Below are 26352 nucleotides of genomic sequence, written 5' to 3' on the forward strand. Positions count from 1 at the left end.
CAAACTTTCCTATCGCCCATGATGAAAAGCTACAACTTCTACTCAACTTCCGACTGCATGATTCATTTCTACTACTACTTTTTTCATTGTCACTTTTTTGCAGTTATAATCAACTTGCATAACGGGATGAAGGCGATGGAACAGCACCTCTACTATACAATATGACCTCGACTATGACCTTCTGGGGGAAAAAAAGTCCTTGGTATATCATTTTCTTCAATATTTTCATGGTTTGGTAATATTTCCAGCTTCAGCCAACAGTCTTGAACAGAAAAAGTTCCACTGGAAGAAGTCACCAACAGAGCCCTCACGCTGCCACTTTAGAGTTCTTTCAGGTTGAAAAGCATTTTTTGGCTTTTCCACTGTAAAACCTTGCGTTTGCGTGGTAATGGTGTGGTACAATAGTGGAAGGGTGCAGCGAGACAAACTGCACCGCAGTCCCTTGATTGGCCACGTTGTGTTGGTGGTTGAATTTATTGGCAGGCTTCACTTCGTTGCAGCGCTACGATGTCCAACTATTTACAAATCACGGCAGGGAGCCAAAGTGGTGGAAACACGACTATTAGGGATGGAAAAAATTATTCAATTTGCCTTTCACCCACAGTCAGCTTCCATGTGACTCTGAAGAGGCTCTCGTAAGTCTTGGTCTTATCTGGCACAATTGTGATTGTAACCAGAGCACGTCGTGGTAAAAGTAAGCGAGCAGAACAACACGTCCAAGAACAGCATTGAGCGACATTTTGTATTCTTCAAGAAAGACGGCATTTTTTGCAATTGCATGGAGTTGCTTCATCTGTACACTACTCATCAAAATGAACCTGAGATGCTCTACCTTTACAGGCATACTTAACTGAAACACTGAACACTTGTTATGATATGTGTTCAGAAGTTTAGAGAAGGTCAAATTGAGTTTATCTTTAAAGGCTATAGAGAATTTTCAGTTCATGCTGAAATTTCACCTGAAAGCCGGATATCATTAACATTTTGTGAGTAGTCTATATTAAATGTACGTACATCCCAAAAGGCTAAAGAATCTATGTGTTGTTATGGGAAAAGAACAATGCATTTTGGGTAAAATATTATGGTCAAGCACCGCAGGACTTACGGTCAGGGTTGGGGGATTTACGTCCAGCGTGGTTTGGTGAGGAGCATCGGAAGGTGGTGACGACAGTGTTGTGATGGGGATTAGGATGGTGCGGGTGGTGCACTGGCGGGTGGTGGCCGTTGTTCTCCACCGGAGCTCTTGTGATACTGATTTCGGGTTTGCGGATGTCCCCGGGGCTCGGAGGCTCAAACTTGCGGGTGTGACTTTGTTCTGGGGTGCGGCCGGTCCCGTTGGCGTTACTGCTGCCTTCATTGCGGCGCGTCCCCGGGGAGTCCGTCTTGGCAAACGTGACCTCCCTCTTGTGGCTCATTTCTGGAGTCCTGGAGTGGCCGAGGACCTCGGGGCGTTTCAGGGCGCTGTTGGTTGCGAAGCGCACGGAGGCGGGGCTTGTGGCGTCCACCTGCTTGCTGGGCGCAGAGCAGATATCGATGGACAGCTCTGAGCGGCGCGACACGGGCTCGGGGGTCTTGGAGCCTCCTCCGCCCATGATGGAGCGAGGTTGGGTGTAGTTGAGGTTGTTGTTGTTGGTAACAGAGGCGGCGGTGCCCAGGTCGCGGTAGTAGATGCTGGTGGGAGACATGGCGTTGCGGTGGGGGGAGTTGGTTGTGCGTCGAGAGCCAGGAGAAGAGTGAGCTGAAGTGTCAACATCCTCTACCTCGAAGGACCTCTTCAGAGCTGTGGGTGAAGGACAAACAAAGAAGATGCATAACTCACACATATAAAGTGATACATTAGAATTCAAACACACGGAAATCCATTCATCCGTTTTCTGTAGCGCTTACTTCGTCAGGTCCCAGACGAATCGGAGCCTATCGCAGTTGACTTTGGTTGAGAGGGGTGTTCAATCGCAGGGCAGATATAGACAAACTATTCACTTCTACATTCACACCTGTGGACAATTTCGCATCTTCAATTAACCTAACATGCATGTTCTTGGAACGTGGTAGGAAGCCAGAGTACCCCGAGAAAACCAATACGTGTGGAGAAGATGAGATGAAGACTCTCAACTGATATCGACAAGCTTTTTGTGAACAGAGGACTTCAGTTTGGATCTCTGCGACTGTTTTTCTGGATTTGAGTCCATCTGTTTGTGTTGCTTGACACGAACGGTCACGGTAAAGAGATCGATTGCTATGTTTTCCTCTCACGCTGGCTTGTTGCCATATGCTTGTCGCATGTCATCAGAAGGTAGCATTTTGTTTCAACGTTTTACATTACATGAGTGGTCAATTTCATTTTGGCCTTGCGTTATATTGTTTTTAACTTATCGATGCTCTACTTATTCAATTAAATTCAATCTGATTTTATGACATTTAACAATGTCAAAATGTTACTTGAAACATGACCTGTATACAGGTCTTATGATGGCATCTGTTTGTTAGAGATTTTGTCTTGAAAGTCAGCCAAATCCAAATTTGATTAGAATCACAAAGTGGCTTTTGCTTGACCCTTGAGGTACCACTTTAGTATGTAATGGCACTAGTTTATGCAGTCTATAAAATCATAGTGTATTATCAGGAACAAGCACAACATGAGGTTATAAAACTAACTCATTAAAAAGTTCATACCAAGGCCAATTTTCAAAGTTCTATGGCGGGATGTCTCCCATCACCCACAGCACTTTGTTTCAGGAAAATTGTAGAGTTGTTTTGTCACGACCTCAATGCTACATCTAGTGTAAGGCATTATAAAGTATGGAGTTTTATGCAAGAGCATTTGAGGCATTTTGTGTTTGCACACAATGGGCCAAGAATTGCTCACTTGCCCAGAATTTATGAGCAACACGATCGCGCATCCTTCCTCGAGGTTAGTTGTGACAGGAGCAAATAGATGCGCTGTATAAGATGATGATAGTGAGGAATGATGCGACTCTCCCCTTGGGTCGAGTGCACTCGCTGAGAATGAATGATGTGCCATGCCAGTGCCCATGAGCTGGTAACATAATGACACACAAGCTACTTAAGTCGTTTCCCTTAAAAACAGCTCCCACCCAAAATGTTGATTATTTTATCAGTTTGTGCCCCATGGTGCTTCTGTGCGTGCGTGCGTGTCGTCCTATGAAATGAGACGGACTCACTCATGTTACACCCAAAATGGAGAGGAACTTACGCCTTGTGCTACGCCCTCTGCGCAACGTTACCCACTAATCTAATTTACTGCTTTGAGACGCCTCATTCGAACTTGGTGGACGTTTGATACAATTCACCCTCTGACAAAAACAAGAGGACAAATCAAGGACACTCCCACTAAATGAATAAATAGATTTATACAGTAATGTACTTGTGCAGGCACAGCTACACTATCAAAAACAATCTGTTATGACATGATATTTTCTAATAAACACTGACTGATCCAGTAGCAAGGTTTGTAAGGCCATTGCACATCACTAATTAAAAGTACCTTTAGCATCAACGCTAGTGCTAAAATGCTAACACACTAGTCTCCTAAATATGAGTGAAAAATAAATTATTTTACTGTGACACGGGGAATCTTAGGTGTCAATCTGTTAGAATATTGTCTTCAATTAAATACGGTATCATCAACATATTTACAATATGAACACAACAGTTACCCAACACACACCATTAGCATAAACGCTAATACTTAAATTCTAACAGTCACCTACACCTGAATGTAAACAAATTGATTCCACTGTTATACGGTCAATCTTAGGTGCTATTTGGCTTTTACAACATTGTGTCTTCAACTGAGTATAATAATTAAGGAAGGTACAAAGCTTGTAAAACCTGTACACAGATCTAGAAATGAAATCAAAACTAGTACTAATTGCTAACACAACCATACACCATGCTAACACACACCTTAATTTGAATGAAAACATATTGGCTATAGCCCTGTCACACTGTAAATAAAAGGTGACATTTGCTGTTACAATACATTGTCTTGAAGTAACTGTCTTTATTTGGTATGCTACATGACAATGACTTTTTTTTTGAACAAGCAATGTTAGCACTAATGCTGATGTAAAACAAGTCAATTACAACCCCAATTCCAATGAAGTTGGAACGTTGTGTTAAACATCAATAAAAACAGAATACAGTAATTTTCAAATCATGTTCAACCTTTATTTAATTGAATACACTACAAAGACAAGATATTTAATGATCAAACTGATCAACTTTATTGTTTTTAGCAAATAATAATGAACTTAGAATTTTATGGCTGCAACACGTTCCAAAAAAGCTGGTCATGTTTACCACTGTGTTACATCACCTTTTCTTTTAACAACATTCAATAAACGTTTGGGAACTGAGGACACTAATTGTTGAAGCTTTGTAGGTGGAATTCTTTCCCATTCTTGCTCGATGTACAGCTTCAGCTGTTCAACAGTCCGGGGTCTCCTGCCCGATGACAGCTGGGATAGGCTCCAGCACGCCCGCGACCCTAGTGAGGAGAAGCGACTCAGAAAATGGATGGATGGATAATGCGCCACACATTTTCAATGGGAGACAGGTCTGGACTGCAGGCAGGCCAGTCCAGTACCCGCACTCTTTTACTATGAAGCCACGCTGTTGTAACACGTGCAGAATGTGGTTTGACATTGTCTTGCTGAAATAAGCAGGGGTGTCCATGAAAAAGACGTTGCTTGGATGGCAGCACATGTTTCTCCAAAGCCTGTATATATCTTTCAGCATTAATGGTGCCTTCACAGATATGTAAGTTACCCATGCCATTGGCACTAACACAGCCCCATAGCATCACAGATGCTGGCTTTTGAACTTTGCGTCCATAACAGGTTGGATGGTTCTTTTCCTCTTTGGCCCAGAGGACACGACGGCCACAATTTCCAAAAACAATTTGAAATGTGGACTCGTCGGACCACAGAACACTTCTCCACTTCGCATTAGTCCATCTTAGATGAGCTCGGGCCCAGAGAAGTCGGCGGCGTTTCTGGGTGTTGTTGATAAATGGCTTTTGCTTTGCATAGTAGAGTTTCAAGTTGCACTTATGGATGTAGCGCCAAACTGTATTTACTGACATTGGTTTTCTGAAGTGTTCCTGAGCTCATGTGGTGATATCCTTTACACATTGATGTCGGTTTTTGATGCAGTGCCGTCTGAGGTATCGAAGGTCACGGGTATTCAATGTTGGTTTTCGGCCTTGTCGCTTACATGCAGTGATTTCTCCAGATTCTCTGAACCTTTTGATGATATTATGGACCGTAGATGATGAAATCCCCAAATTCCTTGCAATTGTGCGGAGGAACATTGTCCTTAAACTGTTGGGACTATTTTCTCACGCACTTGTTCACAAAGAGGTGAACCTCGCCCCATCTTTGCTTGTGAATGACTGAGCAATTCAGGGAAGCTCCTTATATACCCAATCATGGCACCCACCTGTTCCTAATTAGCCCATTCACCTGTGGGATTCTTTTTTGCCACCTGTCCCAGCTTTTGTGGAATGTGTTGCAGCCATAAAATTCTAAGTGAATGATTATTTGCTCAACAAAATAAAGTTGATCAGTTTGAACATTAAATATCTTGACTTTGTAGTGTATTCAATTAAATATAGGTCGAACATGATTTGCAAATCATTGTATTCTGTTTTTATTTATATGTTTAACACAACGTCCCAACTTCATTGGAATGGGGGTTGTAGGTACTTGGTCTTATTTCAATCAAAATATACACCAATATAGTCTTGAGTTGAGTAGAGTTAATATTTACACAAAACATTTACGTGTTAGCAATACGTTAAAAGCAACCTTTTCTTTCTCTCATTTGCGTAATGAACCTCTCTCAGTTTGTCATCCACTCCAGCGCCGTAAAACAGATTTGAACGCCTTCAAGTGGATATTTGTTCAAGAACTGTGCTAATTCCCCTCGCCCGTGTCCTTCTCACCCTGGCTTTCCTTGTATTTTCCCAATGTTGAAGAGGAATCCCGTCCAAGGTTGTGGCTACTTTTAAATCCGGCCAAAGTATGTGTTTGTCTGCCAACATTAGGCTGGAGATTATACAAGCAGCGGGAAGGTTTCAGACACTTTAATGGCAAGAATTTAAGATCATTTGAAAGCCTTACTAAAATTGTGAATTTATTTAATTATTATTATTTTTAAACTTCATCTCTAGGAGTTGCGCTGATAATAGGAGCGGTATCGGGATGTATTTTCACATGATTTGTCACGGAAAAGCAGCTGAACTGAGTGGCCTGTTCCGATGAGTATTTGTGTTCTTGGTTACGTTGTGATTATACGGCCTCAGGCTCGAGACTAAAGCGCAGGACTTGAGTGCTTGACTTTGTATTTAGAGAGTGTGCAGTGAAGTGCACATGATTTAGGAGAAGATGTGGACTGGAAGCTGTGCACGCTTTCATGTTTGGGAATATAGGCAAATGGAAAAAAGCACGAAGAGCATCTCCAAGGCAATCATTCAAATCCGGCAGTATGTTTCCCCCAAGGGTTTTTCGATGCGGTCACCTAGATAAACATGGAAATAGGTTTCCAATCATGCGAGCATGAATATTACAAATCCAGTACACAAGTGTGGGAATGACAGATCAGATGAAAGAGTATTGTTCCCAGCGAAACGACATTCCCAGACTATGAGCTGGAATGGAACGGTGCGGTTCTCGGAGGAAGCTCATTAACAACACGGCGTTGGACTACCTCTCACCAGTTTACCGTGTGGGCGAATAACGCGGCACAGACAGTTATGCTACGGTTTAGTGGTGCTGCCAAAACAAAGATGGAGGGAGCTGTGCTTTCACCATACTTCACGGTTATTTGTCGTAATACGCCCCAGGTGTTAGGGGAGACCGCTCCTTTATCATCGGTGTCATCTTGTCCTCTTTAGGACGTCCCGACCCGTTTATATTGTTCGACTGTATTTATAATTTCATATGTAGATGTTGCGAAAAAGCAAAGCATGGAGAGTCAAATACATGAGTGTAGTCAATGGGGGCTACCATACACAACAACTTCGAAAACAACTCCAGTCTCACCTATTTCCTCCCGTTGTATTATTACAATATCCATAACTACAGCAGCCAGGGTAATGCGCTTCTTCCTTAACAATAGCGCCATGTGGGTTGTGGTTCAATAAAGTACTACGTATATGTGCCACGTTCAGTTGCAACTAACAGCTGCGATTTTCCACAGAGACTCCCATCTTTTACTTCCTTCTTTCAGCAGCCTCATTGCGTCACAGTTCTACTGTATTTCTCCTCATTTTTGGAGTTGCCATTTGTTTGTATTCAAGGCAACCTTTCAGCAGCATTAGCTTGCACTCCATAACTCCTACCTCCTTCTTTGTTCTTGGCAGCAGTAATATTGGCGACTGAGAGTGGAATCACTGTTATATTGCACCTGTAAGCATCAATGAAGGGGCCCTCGCACCCCCCTTGGTGCAAGTTATATGTGCCCCTGAGAGTATATAGACTTTGAATGCTGGGATTGGCTCCAACTCACCCAAGATCCTTATGAGGATAAGCACGACAGAAAAGGGATGGATGGATGTTTTTGGGGTTTGTTTTTTTCTTAGACATTTTGGTCCGCCCTACCGTGAAAGACATGCCTACCAAATTTTAACAGAAGTGAAATTTAATGTGCCAAAAATTCCAGGAGGCACTACTGAGCTAATTTTGACCTGGAAGAATGATTTTGGAGTATTGGAAAGCACTCAAAAAGGCAAATTATTATTTGGCCGGATAAAAATCACAAGAAAGAAACAATGTAAAAGTTGGAAAAGAAAGTGTTTTAGTTGAGGTGAACATTGCTTCGGACCAACCGTAACTCGAGATATCAGGCGATGAATACGATCATTCCCTAACTACTTGTATACAGTGAGTTTATGCCCAAAAGAGTGGGCAAATGTGGTGAAAACCATCAAAAACAAACAGTATTTGACAAGCCAAGGGCAGGCCATCGAAGGTATTTCCCTTTGTCAGACGAATCCTTGACGCTATACCATCAAACACACATTCCCGCGCAAACTACGCACTGATGATGTTGAGGAGAACGAATGCTGAGAAGCCACACGAAAACATTTGTCCATTTCAGTTGACACCCAGAAAGGAATTCTGGGCATGTTCTGCACGAAGATGGAGGACACGTGTGGTAAGTTGCGTGCAGATCTTGGGTCAAGTCCCTACAATGTTTGTGCTTATGTTGTAGTAGCAGATGTTTAACCGGAAAGTTTAAATCACTGAGGGGCGATATCCTCACTGGTGGAATTTTGACACACGGTAACAAGGTAATCCAGCCATCTGTTAAATGGGGCCTGGCTACAGGCAACAACCTTGAACAGGTAAAGCCTTGTTAGAAACGCCAGGCTCTTCTATACATGCGAGTTTAAAACACAACACAGAAGCAAGCACAAGAGTCTAAGTACGTAATCCATCGTGAAGGGTTGGCTCAATAAACATCTTGAAGGAGACAGAAGTCAGACCATTTGAGTTCAATGATTATAAAGACGTGCAGTACTTCAGGTAGAATAGTGTCGCTGTTCAGGGTCCATTTTGGTTTCTTGCCATATAAAGGACTACGTGTCATTAAAAGGAAAGTGAAAGTGCTCATTTTCATACATTGGCTGATAAATGATCAGAATTTACGAAGACGGGTCAGTTTTATGAGAACCGGAACAGTTTACTCCATTGATTTGCTAACATTTAATCTAGTTGTCCAAGACGAAATGTGTGTTTTGTTTTGTTCCCCCCCCCACCCCTTGTAGTCCAATATTGTTTGTTTTTAGTCAAAATAACAAAGCTGCACAGGTCTCAAAGTGAGCTCATCTGTTGATGAAGGCATGAACGGGTGACTGTGATGCTTGAAGAGCAGCTGGAGGAAGCCAGCACGGCCGGAGGAGGAAAAGGAAAAAGGTAGAAGAGGGAGAAAGAAAAGAACAACAATGACAAAAGGAAACTTTGTCTGTTCAACAAATAAAGGAGACAAATGTTGTGACTTTTTGTAAAAGAACAGGTCGTTTTAAATGAATACATAAATAAACCTTATATACAGCTGCTCTTTCTTCTCTTTAATGGTAAGATGACACATTACTGTTTACGTGCTGTCTTATTTCCTCTTACTTTTGCTTACTCACACATACCAACTTTTTTGTGTTTATTAAAGTAGACTTGGTCAACTTGGCATCCGCTATGGTTTTGTCAAAGCTTGACCGTGTCCGAGTTGGCCATCAGTAGCCAAACGTGACCGTGTTGGGTCTCGTTGTAAACTGTCACAGTGTTGACGGTAGCAAGAGTAGTGATTTGTTAAAGGTAAGCTAACCACACCCGAAGCTTGGTGGCGACACGTGGGTGGGGGAGCCTCGTGGGCAAAATGTCGACTGTACTGTTATTATATGGCCCAAGGTAAAAATACTGGCATTGGAAAGCATTCACTTCCAACATGAAAGCCGACACTTGGTTTTTCCCAGACACGGGAGCATAAATGGAGAAATGACCTGGAACAGACCGAGATGAAACTGTTTGCTCTATCAGTTTAGTTTAGTTTATACACAGTAAAACCTTTTCGATTTCTACAGAGTCGACGTACTTTTACCATATGAAGCTCTTTAAGTACAGTGGAACCTTCTATTTACCAATCCATTCTGGGACACTGCTTGATTTCGAAACAACCTTCCCATGGGAAAAGAATTCCAGGGTCAGACATTCGTCATCATAAAACCTTTATTGACTGCCCTGGCAATTTTTTCAAGTAACATTTAAATATTCTTAACAGTTACACATGTATCAAAATAGGTTGAAGTCCGGGTTCGTTGGTCACATTGTGGTTTTGCGCAATATAGTTCATCTCTTGACGTCATGCAGGATGTGCAGCTCGAACTCCAAATGTTTTGTGCCACTTGAGAAGCGCATTTTATTTAGTTATACATTCCACATTGAACAAACTCAGGCCAACTCAACTTTAGAGGTTCCACTGTATGAGATTGTCGTTAAGAAAAATGTTCTGCCTAATGCAATCAAGCGATAGAAGCACAATGCAAGCAAAATATGCTAATGCTACATGCTAAGCAAAAAGCCAGAAGGTATGCTAGGGGTTAAAGCTCAGAAGATACCTCGGAAACTTTCAAATCTAACTTTTGATGTCCATTACTTAGATAGCTAAGTTAAACACAAATAAAATATTAAAATATGTTATTTGTAATGTTCAACTAAATGCAAAATGAAGAGATCTTCTCAAGACAATTCTGCACATTCATAGGAACAACAATATATTTCATCATATTCAGCTGAAGGCTTTTCGGTACTACAGTGCTGTGTTTATATCGATCATTGATGGGATTGAGACAAATTTCAAAAATATATCTCAAATATACCTCACACTCACGTGCAAATTATTCCTATAAATGTCAATTATGAAAGAACACAAACCTTCAAAATCCAAAATAATTCCCTCCAAGTGTGGGTTGACTCCCGAATCCGACATCTTCCTAATAGTGGTCACAAGTGTCCAAATAGTGGCAACACGTGTCACACGCGCACAACTCTGCTTAACTTTGCTGGACTGGCCAGAAAGTTGTGCATTAAAACTATAGATTTAAACTTTGGAGAATGAACGTGCCTGCCTCCTCCTCCTTCCCTTCCCTGTAGCAGAAGACACACTCCCCTCTACTCCCTCCATGTCCTGTGTGTGTGTGTGTGTGTGTGCGTGCGTTTGTATGCATGTCTCGTCTCAGGTTTGATTTCCTCCTCGGACCTCAGAACAGCCTTTGAAGTCCAAGAAGCATTTACACTGCAGCGGCCCAATTATGATTCAACGTCTATATCCGATTTTTCTATTTACATTTACATTTCAAGTGGCACATATTCGATGCGACATGAATGGAAGTGCCATTAATCCGTTCCGTAAGACTTGTAACATTGTGTTTTTGATGATGGAGAAAAAGAAAAAAGAAAAAAAAAAAGCGCTCTACATCAAACTTCATAAAAACATACAGTAATGACACTTAATTTGAAGGAGGGTAACTAACTCATGACTTCACTACCCGAGGTCAACAATGCTTTTCTTTCCCAGCTGACTTCGGACAAAAGGCAGACTACATCCTGGACTGGTTGCCAGTCAAACACAAGACACATAAGAGACAAACGTTCACGCTGACATTCACACAATCGATGAGTGGAAACTGAATCCACGTGGCCTGGACCTACTGTAAAGACACACGACTTCTGGCTCACTACACCGTCGAGGCCATTGAATCGAGTACTGTACAGTGGTGTAAATTCAGCCTTATACAACCTACAATCAGCCAAGACCTTGAAGTCCTTTAAGTACTGTAATGTACAGTTCATTTAAGTGTCACTTTTGGCAAAGCGGCCCCCCCACAAGCCGCTTGGCACTTTTAATTAAAGTGCGCTCACTTCAGCCGTCACCACGTTCTCGTGTGTGGCAGAAAAACCCGAGTTGACTTCCTGGTGAAAGTTGACATTAGGAAAGCAGGACGCCGCCTCTGGGCAATCAGTAGTATTCCGGCACCTAATCCGCCTTCTGGAAGAGCGTGATATCAGGAGAAATGGACATGTTGAGCTCGAGGGACACATCGCAACAGGCCATCTTGGACCACTGCCATAACTCCTTTAGGGTAGAAGATGCATGGCATGCAAGTAGCACCTTATCACACTTTTGTCTTATCTACAAGCCTATTCCCAATATGTATTTGGGATGCGAACTGGAGTCATGGAAGTAATGTAAAAATTCACAGGAGAAGCCTTACACACAAACAACAACTTTGATATAATCACACAAGTGAGCATTATATTTTCAAAGAAACATTGTTGACACGGGTGGTTACACTTGCTCTTCTTGATTCAGGCGATTCAATGGAAAAAGGTAGCTGGTATGACACAAACATAATGCACAAAATGTCATTAAAAAAAAATAAGTATCTTAAAGTAGCAGTAACTTCCTTTTCGCTACATTTAATGCTGTTTGTGTAATTTCCCTTGAAACCACTATCATAAATATAAATGGACAAAGGTAAATATGCAAGTATGATCGACAGACATACTCTGAAACTAAAGAGGGTTTGGGTTAGGATTAGGATTTGAGTAAATGTTACGGTGTTAAAATTAGGGGTTCAGGGTTCGGCATTTGCTATTATAGCTACGATATATTTTGTCTTTGCAATGCAGCCCCTGTGTGGTGTCATGTTTTTATTGGTCTCAGTGGTCATGTAAACTCTTCGTATCAGGAAGTCATCATCACGTAACCTACATAACAGAACCCTAACCTACAGAAGGCAAGCCAATAAATGTGCGAGTGTATCAAAATATTTCTACAACTTGTGTCACAAAAGATTTTTTATTTTTTATTTTTTTAAATCCAAACTGCACATTTTCCCTTTTGAAGTGATCACCCCCTTGATCTTGGGAAAGAGGGAGGAAATAAATCAATCAATAAATAAATAACACAGAGCCAGGCCGGGTGAGTAGCGAGGTTGCTCCAGCACGGCGAAGTTCTTCTCCGCCGGGAACTGTCGGATGCTCAGGGCGTTGTGAGCACGTGCGTTGTCATGGTGAAGTAGCCACGGTTCGTCCTGCCACAACGCAACTGTGTATAATGTTACAATGGTTTAAAATAAGAATTTAAAAAAAAAATAAAATAAATCTCCGCCTCATTTCTGATAAACACCTAGGTCCACTACATTACTACCTTCAAATGTGGGGTAATGATGGTGGTACTTTATTTTTTTTCAAGTGGTACTTGCTATAAAAATTGAGAACCACTGTGCTCATAACATTAACCGTCCGTGTTATCAAACTGATTATTTTATTGTGCGCTAAAATTATCCAAACACAATACAATACAACACTCAACTTAGTACAACAACATTTGCATTGATGCTACGCTAACGCAACATGAGCGGTGTCCTGGCTGGTCCACCAATAGACCATTAAAGGAGGTGTTCTGGTTTCCATTGCGATAACAGATCATCCTAATGATAAGCATGTAAAGCATCAGCAAAATTGTTGAGATGTTAGATTGAGGTTCATTTATTCCTTAGCTGCTTAGTGTTGAAAAATCAAAAATGCTGACTAGCTTTATATGTCATTCAGGGGCAAAAAAAAACAAAACAATGTTTTTTAAAAAAAAAAAAAAAATCTTGATTGCGCAAATGAATTTAACTAACACGTAAGATCATAAAGGGGAAGTCAACTCTCAAAGGAACTCAACAGCCCCCGCAGTACAGGAAGCAGTCCTGTCCACTCCCAGACTGTGATATCTAATCTCCATTGATTACACATCACAACAGCGTTTCGAGGGCAAAACCACACAGCAGTCACAGCTGGTGCTTTAACAGGCTGCAAGAACGCTTTTGAGCCAATAGCGCCATTCTAGTGGACGCTAATAAGACGCCAAGTCCGGCCTACAACGCTTGAGAGGTCAACGGCGACACAGGAAAACATTGGGCGTTTATGACGCCGTCGCTGGTGAGGTGTCACAGGACGAGGAACAGAAAAAGGCGCAGGGTAAACACGCAGTATTTGAGATTATCCGGAGAGAATTAACCACTGTACATTCAAATTGTTGACATTTTGCTTTTTTCTTTATTGGCGTGCACATACAGTGCACATTTATAGTTTGTGCATTCAGGCCCGCACACTGCACGTGCTAGCGAAAACGTAGTAGACAACATTGTCACATGTATATAAATATAATTTTATAAATACACACTGTACTTAGATGCATCGGCGTGTGTGGCCCATCAGCAGCAATGCCGGCTCAAAGTGAGTCGTGTTGTAAAAGCTGCAACCGCAAACTTCTGTAGCACACAATTAAACCAAAAAACACAGTGTGAGAAATACACACTATCGCACGGCTTGCGTATTTACGTCAACATGGACACACACGAGTGGCTGCAAGGCAGTGCTGAGCGAGAACGAGGAAAGGTTCCAAAACAACATCTGGGGATGTGCGCGCGCGCGTGTGTGTCTGTGTGTGTGTGTGTGAGACAAGTGTGCTGCTGTTGTGTTCAAGTTTCCGATGGGTGAATCTGCCAAACCAAAATGACTTCGCATCATTTTGCCTGTGCTCCGGAATGACACCAGTGTTAGAATATGTATGTTTTTATGTGTATTTTTAAAGTACAACATGATCTGCTCTGGCCATCAGCTCCGTACTAAAATTAGGGAAACGACATATTTCGATTCAAGGTTTTCAGGATGTTGAACATTTTTGTATCAGGATGAAAGGATTCCAGTTGCATTAAAAAAAAAATCATCACAATATTACATTCAAATTCATGCACAGACTCCAACATATCCACCATATAATATTTTACCTAAAACAATTCCCACAATTCCAAAGCAGATTTGAATAGGATACAATTATGAAAAATGGAAACAATATTTTGTTAAATGCATTTTTTTATTAATATGTGATAGTATTTACATATTATGTTTTTTAATAATTCTAAAAAAAAATATATGACAGTATCCCATGTTTAGGCTTTATTCTTGTTTACATATATCATATTTGAATAAATAGATGATATCAATGTATTTGTTCGAAGACACCAGCCATAAAGAAAACAACATTTTAGCAAGTTCGTTCATGTAGGCATCATGTAGTTATCGCAATATACACAAGAAGTCCATTCACTTGTTCACGTGACATTCCGCATACGGCAGATAAGCTATAATAGACATAATTACCATGGAGGAGGAGTGTACTTCTATGTTACCATATACTTGTATTATTATTATATATATATATGTATATTATCCATCCATCCATTCATCCATTTTCCGAACCGCTTATCCTCACGAGGGGTCACGGGTGTGCAAATTCATTCCACTCAAAGTGTCTCGGACAAATTTGAACTGACGTTTCGTGCATGAAGCACATTTAATGCACTTAAACATAAATGATATGGAATAATGACATGATTCACAAATTGGCTGCATTTGGAGTTTTCTGGATATTTTGGTCTCGCACCTTCGGCACCGTTGCGGTCAGTTGAAGGCGCTCTCCTTACATCACTTGTTACACATACACGCACATTGCTTTACGGCCACATTACTCCCAATGTTTAAATAATGAGCTGCGAAATAAATGAATATGAGGCAGCGGGAGGGCGAAGGCACAAGTGTGAGGCGTTCACCTCTAAAGGATATCCTCTACACCTCTTCTATGGAACATGTTGAACTTCCTTGATTTCCTTCACACTGAGATCACGACTGTTCATGAGACGCTTACGTGGAGGCTGCAAGTCTGGAATGGTGCCTCCATTTATGTTAGTGTGTCCATGAAGACATCAAGTGTGGCTAATGACGGGTCTTTTGGCCTCAGGAACAAGTGACTTTAGTCATGTACAGCTCAAGGCAATGTGCAATATGCATGAAAAAATTAAAAAAAAAGTTAAATCCTTAAATTGTGGCCTCTGCAATATGCCTCAATTAATCCCCAGGTTCTTTCCAACTGAAAAAATAAATTCCACACCCCAAATATAGATAATTTTTCCACCCTAAGGAATAAAATAGCAGGTGAGAGTTACTTAAAAAGTGGCTGGGAGGCTATATTTACACAACTGCAGATGGGGGGGGGACGGAGGCATTGATTGAAGTAAGTCAAAACACTCAAATCACCTTTTGTCATTGAAATGAATTGAAACACCATTAATCTGTTTCAGCCCAAAAAAAAAGAAAGATAAAAATTTTGAATGAGAAAATTAGCACTCTGTAATATTATACTTTATAAGAACATACTGTGACATAATTAAATGAAATTGAAAATAATTAAACTGTTTTTGTCATTTTGTTTTTGTGCTGCTTATTCTGGTGTGCGCACCTTGTCCACCTGGGGGCAGTATATGACAGACATACGGTTACTGGAGGCTGAGCTCCTCTCTCGGCTTCTCAGTACGGCACTAATATTAGTCGTTCTTCACTGAGGATAAAGAATATAGGCCTGTGTGTGTTTTTCTACTATCAGTCTACATGTTTTGCAGCACCTTTTGTGTTCAGATATTCATTGCTTAAAGGGTAACAACACCGCCACTTAGATGCTAATTGTTAGCCCGAGTGCCTTCGGTGTTTCCCATCGTATGTTAGCATTCAGGTATCACAGGCTATGTGGTTGCTTCAAATACACAACATGCAATAATTCTCTTTGAGAGCGAGGGTGGCAATACACAGCTTGAAGCCTCTTTTGTGAAGAATATCTACTAATTACACCTACCAAACTGCCGCTTGTTGTGAAGTGAGTTGAGTCACCTGCCCCCTACTGCGCTTGCAAGTCAAAGCAAAAATCACCTGATCAACAACTTGTATCTAGAAAAACTCACATCTCAAGCCCCCACGGTATTCTACTGCAAGATATTTTACACGATTTGAATTTTTTGGGGGGGGAAATGTAGTTGAAAAACATGAAATTATTTACTATATTACAAATGTTCACTTGTACAAATGGATGCCTTATGGTCATCTCTGCACCTGGAGGAAAGCCAACCAAGTCCGAACATGCAAAGTCCACAAAGAAAGACCTGAGCCAAGATTTGAAAAAACCAAAACCTCTCCACTGTCAGTCTAGCCCACGACAACCACAATAATATACATGTTGTTAGATTAACACATCTTCTACAGTGTCAGTAAAACCTGAACATTATATTGTGCAAGCGTACTTAATGTTGTTAGTGAGTATTGATGTCCCATTGGCCACATTAACATCTATTAAACAGCAAAGTAAATTTGAGAGTATAATGTTGAACTACAGTTAATACAAATTGAACATATTACAAATATTTTACAAAGCAACCAGTGCTGCAGAAAGTAAGCGCTTCTGGTACTGCAGGGGCGTTGTCATGACAACAGGTCCAACCAGTGCAGCAGCAAAAGAGCAGCACACCGCCTGAAATTCAGGAAGAAGCCTAGCCCGAAAGAACGATATCATGGGAAGAAACGCCCGAGAGAGAAATGTAAAATAATAATAATAATAATAATGCAAAATATGAATCACGATGGTGGCTACTACAACACTGACACCATGTGGACGTTTCGAACACACGTGACAGACAGGATACTGTACATGTGTCGTTGTCTGGCCCAGTGACTTGAGCTGCTTTACTCACAGCTGAATTAAAAGCCAATTTGTGCAGTGTCACTCAGCGGGACATCCGGAATTAATCTGGCGAATCATCTAGATTAGCTCTCAACGCAGACTAGGCCGCTCTTCCATTGACCCTCAACGAACAAGCTTTTAAATCAATACAGAGTTCCGGTTTTGATGGCACAAGCAAAACATCCCAAGATCCAGGACGTGCATCATCCTGTCAAAATCAGCTGACATACGCTCGCTCCACTCCAGCCTCCTTCGCATCTTAAAATAAACCATCTGCGTCGGTCACAATGAATCCAATCTCCTATGGAGGCGTGGAGCCGTCGCACCGTTCATATATTGACAAGCACAGCCGCCGCCACTCTGCGCAAGGAGATGAAAAGTTAGCTGGTGACAGGCCATCACAGGCGCGTTACTCAGCGCCGCTCTACATGTGCTAGTTATTCGGGGATCGTGTGCATGCGCTTCTTGGGATCTCAGAGGGGAAAGGAAACATCAGCAATAAAGTGATCGGACCAATCAAAAGCAATCAGGACGACGAACAGACTCACTCCTCTCATGCGGATAGTTAAGAAATGAACTGCACTTACTGGCTATTCTGGCTCTCTCCATAATTCCACCTCGAAGAGCCACTTTTGGTTTTCAACTCTCCCTCCTTCCCTCTTCTCTTTTTCATGAACAACTTCCCCTCTTCATGCCCCGTCACCCGGTCTGCCCCCCAACCCCACGTTCCACCCTCCCCTCTCTCCTCCCTCCTTTGCTTTGACTTCCTCCAACTTTTAATGTCTTCAGTCTGTCAGGGTAACAACTGACGTCGGCGGGCCATGTGCGACTCATATGGAGTCCTTTTTGTTGTTGTTGCTTTCTTTTTCTTTTTCTATACTCAACACCAAAATGGCTTCCTGTTCACCTTCCGGAATATTCAACCTGGGCTTGATTATCCTTATAGATGCAGAATCATGTCAAGATGTCAATGTGGTTGCTGACCGGCAGCAGTGGATGGATGGTTATGGACGACTGCAGTGTACAGTATCAAAGTATAATACAGTATAGCAGCGGTGTGTCAAACTGGTGGCCCGATGGCAAGATCCGGCCCGCCGCATCATTTTTTGTGGTCCGGCAAAGCAAAACAAAATTGCTAATTGTGTTCTAGTGTAATAACGTTGAGATATTGCAAGAAACCAATTAGAGGCTTCTGATTTCAAAACTGGTTAGTCATCAATTTGTTGTGTATACTGTATGTAATTATATGAGATGAGCATTCAATTACATGGGTTCACAGTCATAATGGCCCATCCATCCACCCATTTTCTGAGCCGCTTATCCTCACTAAGGTCGCGGGCATGCTGGAGCCTATCCCGGGCTATCATCGGGCAGGAGGCGGGTACACTGGTTGCCAGCCAATCGCAGGGCGCATACAAACAAACAACCATCCGCACTCACATTCACACCTACGGGCAATTTAGATTTGTCAATTAACCTACCGTCATAATGGCCCTCTGAGGGAATTCATAACAACTACTATGAGGTCCGTGACAAAAATGAGTTTGACACCCCTTGTATAGTACATTGGAACCACCGAAATTCCCAGAAAGGCCCAAAAAGACAACCAACTACAGTGTAGATGACACACCAGAATTAACTTTTAGAATTACAATTAAAGTCCATGTAAAGTGAAAATGTCTTCTAAATTTGACACGTCGCAAGGAAGAGTGTTGTTAACAATCCTGCCACATTTGAATGATTACAAAAAAAGTAAATAAATCACCAAGTGTATAAAAGGAGGCTTCAAAATTGTGAAAAATCAAGCCAGAATCCACAATCAAAACCAGAAATAGAATTTACTGTGACATAGGAACGAATCTGGCTGCTCAATACAATTAGAGCAAACACAATTAATTGATTACCACAATGCTATAAAATGCCAATAGGTGATTTATTAATCTGTACACATCTCCCTGTTCCCCCTCCAGTCTGTCAGGCGTCTTCAAAAGGTGAACAGTTCTACTTTATTTTAGTTGTAATTTGTTGTGTTATGCAGTGGTTAAATTGTCTTTATACCTGCACAACAGTTAAGAATGATCAAATGTTACCGAAAACATTGTAACGAATGGTGCTTTCTAATTTTTTATTTTATTTGTATTTTTTTTAGATTGACGGTGACCGTTCGAATATATATTTATTTTACGTTAGGTCCTGGGTGAGCTGGAGCAGAACCCAGCTGAATTTGGCCAAGAGGCAGGGTACAACCTGGACTGGTTCCGAGCCAATCACAGTAGAGCAACTGGAAACGCTCTCAGAGCTACATAATTGCTACGTCGGGCTACTCTGCCCTCAGGCTCCGCTGCATCACATAGCAAAGAAATAGGACAGGGAAAGTTGGCTGGAACACAATTAGTCAAAAGTCACAGTAAAATAGCACTACAGGTATTATGAGACAATTTTATTGATACAAAAAGTAGGATTTTTATCATTTCCTTTTGGTGGAACCGATGTGGCAGATGTTGCCTTTATTGCAAAATCGCCACTCGGTGATTTTTTTCTGTGCGCGTAGCAGATGAAAAGTGGCGATGTCATCACTTTTGTGGTCTCTGTAGCCTCGCATTGAGGAAAAAAAGAGGAAATGCGCACTGACAATAGTATGCAACGAAAAGGAAATATTAACTGAGCATCTTGAAATCTTTCAGTAGTTTAGCAGTAGTAGAGATTAGTAGAAAAATACACCACTAAAGTCGCACAAAACTTTGAAATGGTTGATTGTGAAATTTGACAGCTCAGTGTACCTCAGCTCAGTGAGTAACCAGTGAATAACTCGTGTTTTGCTTTTTCTTTGGCTTTTGCGGCCTTTCGACCCAACATAACGTTGGCCCTGCGGAGGGCTAAGGTTTCTGTTAATCATGACTAATATCGAATTTGTGGCCAGTTTTTACGATGGCGGCTCGTACCCCGAAAAAGTTGGGTCACTCGAATCTCAAGGCACCACTTAATTTTGCATCGTTGTCTGAGAATATCTGCAGTGAACATTCAAGCGGAGATCATGCGTAGACTCGCTCCATGACCCGCAAGCACAAGCTGTTTTCGGTGGGAAACACACTTGTCGAAGAAAAAGACACAGCAGCTTCTTGCTTCTTCCTCCTTTCAGGGAACATTAAAGCCAACGTGTTTGAGCTGTACAATTACCGCTCCAAACATGTGGGTGTTTAAGAGTGAATCTCACAAACTGAAATGGTATGAAGACAAATGGAGAAGATCAAGCGAGATTTCGCATTGAAACAAGACCACCCCCACTAGTCTTAAATCCTGGGGCTCATTCAGACATCAGAGCAGTGATGCGAAGCAGAGCAGAGGAAGCAGATTAGGGATTTTTTTAAGCGTGTGCATACGTATTTGTGTATGTTGTGTGTGTGTGCATATGTGTGTGTGTTGTGTGCGTGTGTGTGTTTGTTGTCAAACCCAGATGATGACCGCAGGGAAAGCAGCTCAATTCTCATTTGCAGCTACCATTGTTCGAGTGTCCGTGCCTACAATTACAACAGAAGACTGCTGTTCAGTTACTGCACGCGTGTTTGTTTGAGACACGACTTGAGTGTTGACATTGTCTTTAGCAAGTGTGTGTTGTCACAGTTGCTGGTGTGGCCAATCAGCTTATTGTGCCATGCTGAGATCATGGTGAGCTTTAACAAAGAGAGAGATAGACAGGATTTATGCTTGAATACTGTACAAATAGATGGGTCTCTGGCGAGCCTACCCATTTCTAAATTGTAAATGTACGGTAAGTATGCTAAATCTTTTTGTGAGCTGCCTAATTGCGAAAATTTGTCTGTGAGCAAGCCGTTTCTGAATTGCCAACTTGTGACATAACAGTGGGTGGGGTTTGATTTTGGCGATGTCTCCGCTGCATGTACAACATAAAGGGTTGTGCAAATAACCTGAGACGTTTAATTTGGGGCATGGTGATGGAGAGCTGACTATTCATTCATTCATTCATTCATTCATCTTCCGTTCCGCTTTTCCTCACTAGGGTCGCGGCCGTGCTGGAGCCTATCTCAGCTGTCTTTGGGCAGGAGGCGGGGTACACCCTGAACTGGTCGCCAGCCAATCGCAGGGCACATATAAACAAACAACCATTTGCGCACACATTCACACCTACGGGCAATTTAGAGTCCTCAATCAACCTACCACGCATGTTTTTGGGACATGGGAGGAAAACCGGAGAAAACCCACGCAGGCACGGGGAGAACATGCAAAATCCACACAGACAGGTGGGGCCGGGATTTGAACCCCGGTCCTCAGAACTGTGAGGCAGATGTGCTAACCAGTCACCTACCATGCCGCGAGAGATGAATAAATGAGTGAAAATACAGAGGGGGCTTTTAGTCATATTTGTTAAAACTGTCAGTAAGCCCTAACAGTAGAGTACATGAGATAAATAATCACTGAAAAAAATTTTGTTCCAGCTTGTGCCTCCACTTTGATTTGCAAGAAATCACCATGGTCGAGGGAAAACAACCAATCAAGAGATAGAAGGCATGACAGACGAAGTTCCAGCCATTTATTACGCACTCACAGGCACAAACCTGCGGCCTCGCACTGACCTATTACCTTGGGCTTCAGGAGCTTTGCTCAAACTACGGTGTAATTTTCACCTCCGTAAAATAAAATAAATGCCCATCTCTTGTTTGCCAACAACTGGGCATAAAGACATTAGAAAAAAATAAATTTCAAACTAATAACACTAATACTAAACTAATAACATTACAAATAAGTCATGCTACCAACTTAGCAGCTGTGGCTAACGTCAACTTGTTTACAAGTGCTAACGCTATCTTAATATTGCTAGCACTGCTATTTTGTTGAACCTGGATATCCGTTCTCTGTGACTATTTATCATAACTACACTGTTATACAGCTTTGACACATGGGAGTGGTCAATAAAGTGAAGCTACATTCTTGCTAACAGTTTTAACACTGCAACATCTGCACCCCCCCCCCCCCCCCCCAATGACCCCTTTAACAGACAGTAAAATACGGCGGTTGCTCACTCTTGTAAAAGACGTAATTCTTACTCCCTCTCACATACCTTTCATCACTTGTACGCTCCATCATCCCAACCAGATAGCGGCACTTACTAGACACACGCACAGAATGGAATGGTTATGAACACCCACTGACAAATAGACACGCACATATACATTCAACTCACATGACTTGACAACATATTCCTCATGGATGAACACACACACACACATATATATCATGAATGCACTTTCCCGCACATACGCTAAAGATGTAGCCTATATTTTCAGTCACTGAGGCATATGGTCATGAGGCACAGACAGTCACGTGTGTTTGTTCACTCATGCAAACACACACACACACACACACACACATCCTCCCCCTAAAATGGGCTGCGTACCACACACTGACTAAGACTGGATGGTGGGCCCCGGGCCGCACATTCATGTAAGCCGTCACTTCAGAGCACAACCTACAGCCTAACGTGTGACTCCAACATGCTATATTTAGTTATGTAAGAGTGGAACAAAACAACAACAACAAAAAGTCACCAGCGCGCCAGCGCACACTTAAGGGATGCCTGCCGGCGACTGATGCACAATGAAGAAGAAGGAAGAGTGGGAAGAGGGTGAAAGATGAGGTGGAGGGGCAAGCAGAATGAGCATTGGAAGTCTTGAAGGACGTTAGTGGGGGGCCGACAAAGTACTTCATCCTCGGGACATAAGGGGGCAAGACGTGGAAAATCGTAAATGACTGTGTGCCAAGCATCCATCCATTTTTCTTATCGTCAATAGGGTCACGGGTGCAATAGCCCCGGCATCCACTGAGGGATGGGGTATCCAAACGGGGTTTTGGGGGCATCAAGAGGCAACTGCCTATAGATTATCCCGGCCAAGCATTGTTAATAGGCACCCAAAAATGAATTGGTTAGGCATTTCTTTTGTTAACCGGGAAGCTAATTCCTGGTTCTTGGAGATTGACACAATGAGCTCTATTTTCAAGAATCTAAATCCAGCGCTGCGCATGGCGCAACTCTGCCAGGAGGCGAATAAGATCCGGTATTAGTAATTTCGTGGACCGTCTTAAATCAGCCCATTTAAAAGTGGGACGTCTGCGCTGGTCTGGCCGTGTTCACACCCTACTTCAGTCCTGTCCAATCAAAGCGGCTCCTCTCATTGCCTTTAAAAGCGGCTCAACAGTCTCACATGGAGACGTCTCTATATACGGAAGAGAACGCAGAGATCCGTGCATTGTACGTTAGCGGGTACCCTAATTAAATACAGAATGAGCTGGTGAAAACCACGGGCGACTTAAATATGTGCACGGACCTCATGTATCTATATGGCCACCAACGATTGTTTGTGTTCCCCCACCCAATAGCTTAATAAAGAAATAAAGAAATAATGTGTTCATTGAATTGATTTCTACAATGATTAAGAGGTTTGGATGCCCATTGATGAAACAAGTCTGGCGCTGATACGCCTAGCTTGGCACAGACCGGTCAGCCAAATTGGCAAACACACGTAGCGACCCTTGCGTTTGCACGGAAATCAAGTAACGTCAGTTTTTACACTCGACCGCAGTTACGTCGTCAACGAAAATAGAGCCCACTATGTTGGGAGTAGACGGACAACGCATATTTCTGCTACAGACCGTTTGATCAGAACAGAGCAGCTTTAAGAACCAAACTTGTACAGGATCTGATGAGGAAAGAAAGAGCACGAGCAGCGTGATGCAGTGCAGCCAGCCACCGTCAGATGACCTCACCAGAGCAAGATCCCTGCTCACCTCCCCCCGCAACCCTCTTCCGCGTCATCGCCATACACCGCCACGCACGTGCTGCCAAAAGAAAGAGAGGGAGGGAGGGAGCGAGCGAGCAACGGAGGCGCTGTCCTCCTCGTTTGCTCCAAATCCAACCTGGGGCATGTACAGACGACGACAAAACTCTTCACATCACTCATCCACTGAAAGCCAAATTTAGAAACTGACCCTGTACGCTCATGACTGTGTTCCCATGAGGAAACAAGTTCTTCATTGGCTTCACAATTCCTTTTGGTGCTATTATGGCAGATTTATACACAATCTGGAATTGCTTTTGATGAGACATTTTCCTAATTGAACATGACGTACCATCAAAAGTAAGCCCAAATGCAATTCAGAAAGTAAGTGCACCTCATCTGAGTAATCCAAGAATAATGAGGTCTGATTCTGTCGCTATTTCCCAGTCAGACCTTCCACCTGACTGACGACAGTTGCACAATTCCACATTTCGGGTCAAAACCAGGGATAGACCACACCATGAGTAAAAAAAAAAAAAAAAAAAGCCAAAAAGAATAATAAATAATAGACCCACCACAGCACAAAGAGCCAAACATCAAATGGATGGACACAGAAACTCAGTCACACTCTGAAACAATTTTGCTTGCTTCAAAATTAATGGCAACTGTATGGCAATGTGTCAAGCCCCATCATAGTGGGCCTTATTAAAGTTCTGTGACAGATACTTTTACAATGGGGGGGGGGGAGGGTTTTGGCAATGATGGATCACCCCATTCACTGACTAAACCTGTGCATTTTGGTGACAAAGAATCTCTGCACTTTGGTTTCCAGCAATTGGTACACAAGAAGTTAACAATATACGTAAGTATTATTGTAAAACACAATATATATACTGTTTTGGTATGGCTTGGTGGCCGGTCTCGCTTAAACTTAAAACCTGGAAACATTTTATTTTTTTCCGTGAAAGCTCATGTGCATTTTTGATTGGCTGTTACATCTGGGATGTTGCGACATGGTTCACCAGCGATTCAAATGACTGACTCGCAACAAAACCAGTGGCCAACTGTCAGCCAATCGTGAAAACTAGTTGCTGGACCCCACGCACTGCACGACATTTCAGTTGGTTTCGGCCGCGTTGTTCATTGAACTTCATACACCATGCATTCAAGTTGATGTTAATTGGAGCAAAAACACAAATGCTTTCGGCCGCGTTGTTCGGTGTGCGGCAGGCCTTAAAGTAGAGACCACAAAAACATTCACTGCCATTGACGGCTTTAGAAGTCAAATATCCATGTTAACTGGGAGGCCTGGCAGTAAATGAGTTAAGGAACATTGATATTCTATATTATAATGACAGGAAACATGTATGTTCTTGATGCGCAACAGCTTTACTGTGAATGTTGAAGAAGAAACATGGATAACCAAGATAATTACAAGCAGCCTTTCGCAGAAACAAGTAAAGACATTTCAGGGCTCAAGTCAGCAGGGTGAAGAAAGGCCACATCATTGCTTGTGTTGAGTCAGCAGCTGGCACCGTGTCCAGTCTACGCCGAAGCCCAACGAGCCAATGCTGGGAAATATACAAAATTATAACCAACTCATGAACTTGTTATTCGCTACACGCTCTCACACAATACAAACACAGTGCACACTCACGCGGCATATCTAATCAAATCCAGTCGGGGGGGGATAAAAAACGGCATCTTTTTAAGCCACAACTATAGGCTCTTCTCTTCCACTTTGCTGACAATTGAAATCCCACCATGAGGTCAGTTGGACCGTCGAGCCAGAGCGTCGGTTCATCACAGCATGGCCGTGCTGCAACTGACATATTTCTCTGGCGCCATACGGTAACCATTAGACGCAAAACGGAGCTGGCAGACGACTGCGTAAAACCTCACTTATAAGATTGAGTAGATTGAGTATGTTATTGAAAAGTAGGCCAACACCATTGTGGACATTGTCACAGGCCCAGTTTGCGTTGGTTCACAACGATCACTGATTGCTGTCATCCTTCGCTTTAGCAAAAAAAAAAAACAACAACAACAACCAAAAAATCCTCACGGCACACAACCAAACAAAAATGTCCTGCCATGTCAATGTATGGATAGTCAACCAATTTCTTGTGCTAATCCTGTTCAGGGCCACGAGTGAGCTAGAGTCTATTCCCTATACTAGTCGCCTGTGAATCGCCGGGCACATGTAGACAAGCAAGCATTCGTACTCATATTCACACCTGCGGACAATTTAGATTCCGCAATAAATATAACAGGCTAACTTGGGAATGTGGGAGGTAACCGGGGTACCCGCCGGAAAACCACACAGACAAACACCAGACAAAATCAGAACTTTTGACTGTGAGGCAAAAGTGTTTACCACTTGTACGGCGTGCTGCCCTGATATTTTTTTGCTCCATTACAT

The 26352-nt window shown here is 42.4% G+C and overlaps 1 protein-coding gene across 5 annotated transcripts in view; it reads right to left on the bottom strand.

Annotated features, from left to right (window-relative positions):
- Positions 1-26352, bottom strand: part of septin9b (septin 9b) — a 72412-nt gene that overhangs the window by 37434 nt on the left and 8626 nt on the right. Inside the window, exons 1-2 of one of the 5 annotated variants that reach the window (XM_061771603.1) lie at positions 17727-17856; positions 1106-1780 (exon numbers count right to left, since the gene is read on the bottom strand). In XM_061771603.1, coding sequence (XP_061627587.1) covers positions 1106-1780; positions 17727-17748 — 697 coding nt within the window. In that variant the 5' untranslated portion in view covers positions 17749-17856. Of the gene's footprint in view, positions 1-1105; positions 1781-10454; positions 10680-17726; positions 17857-26352 lie in introns of those variants that run through there. The other 4 variants (XM_061771602.1, XM_061771601.1, XM_061771604.1 and 1 more) reach the window with 4 other exon arrangements.

This window comes from Phyllopteryx taeniolatus, chromosome 4, assembly GCF_024500385.1.
Source record: "Phyllopteryx taeniolatus isolate TA_2022b chromosome 4, UOR_Ptae_1.2, whole genome shotgun sequence".
Lineage (NCBI taxonomy): Eukaryota > Metazoa > Chordata > Actinopteri > Syngnathiformes > Syngnathidae > Phyllopteryx > Phyllopteryx taeniolatus.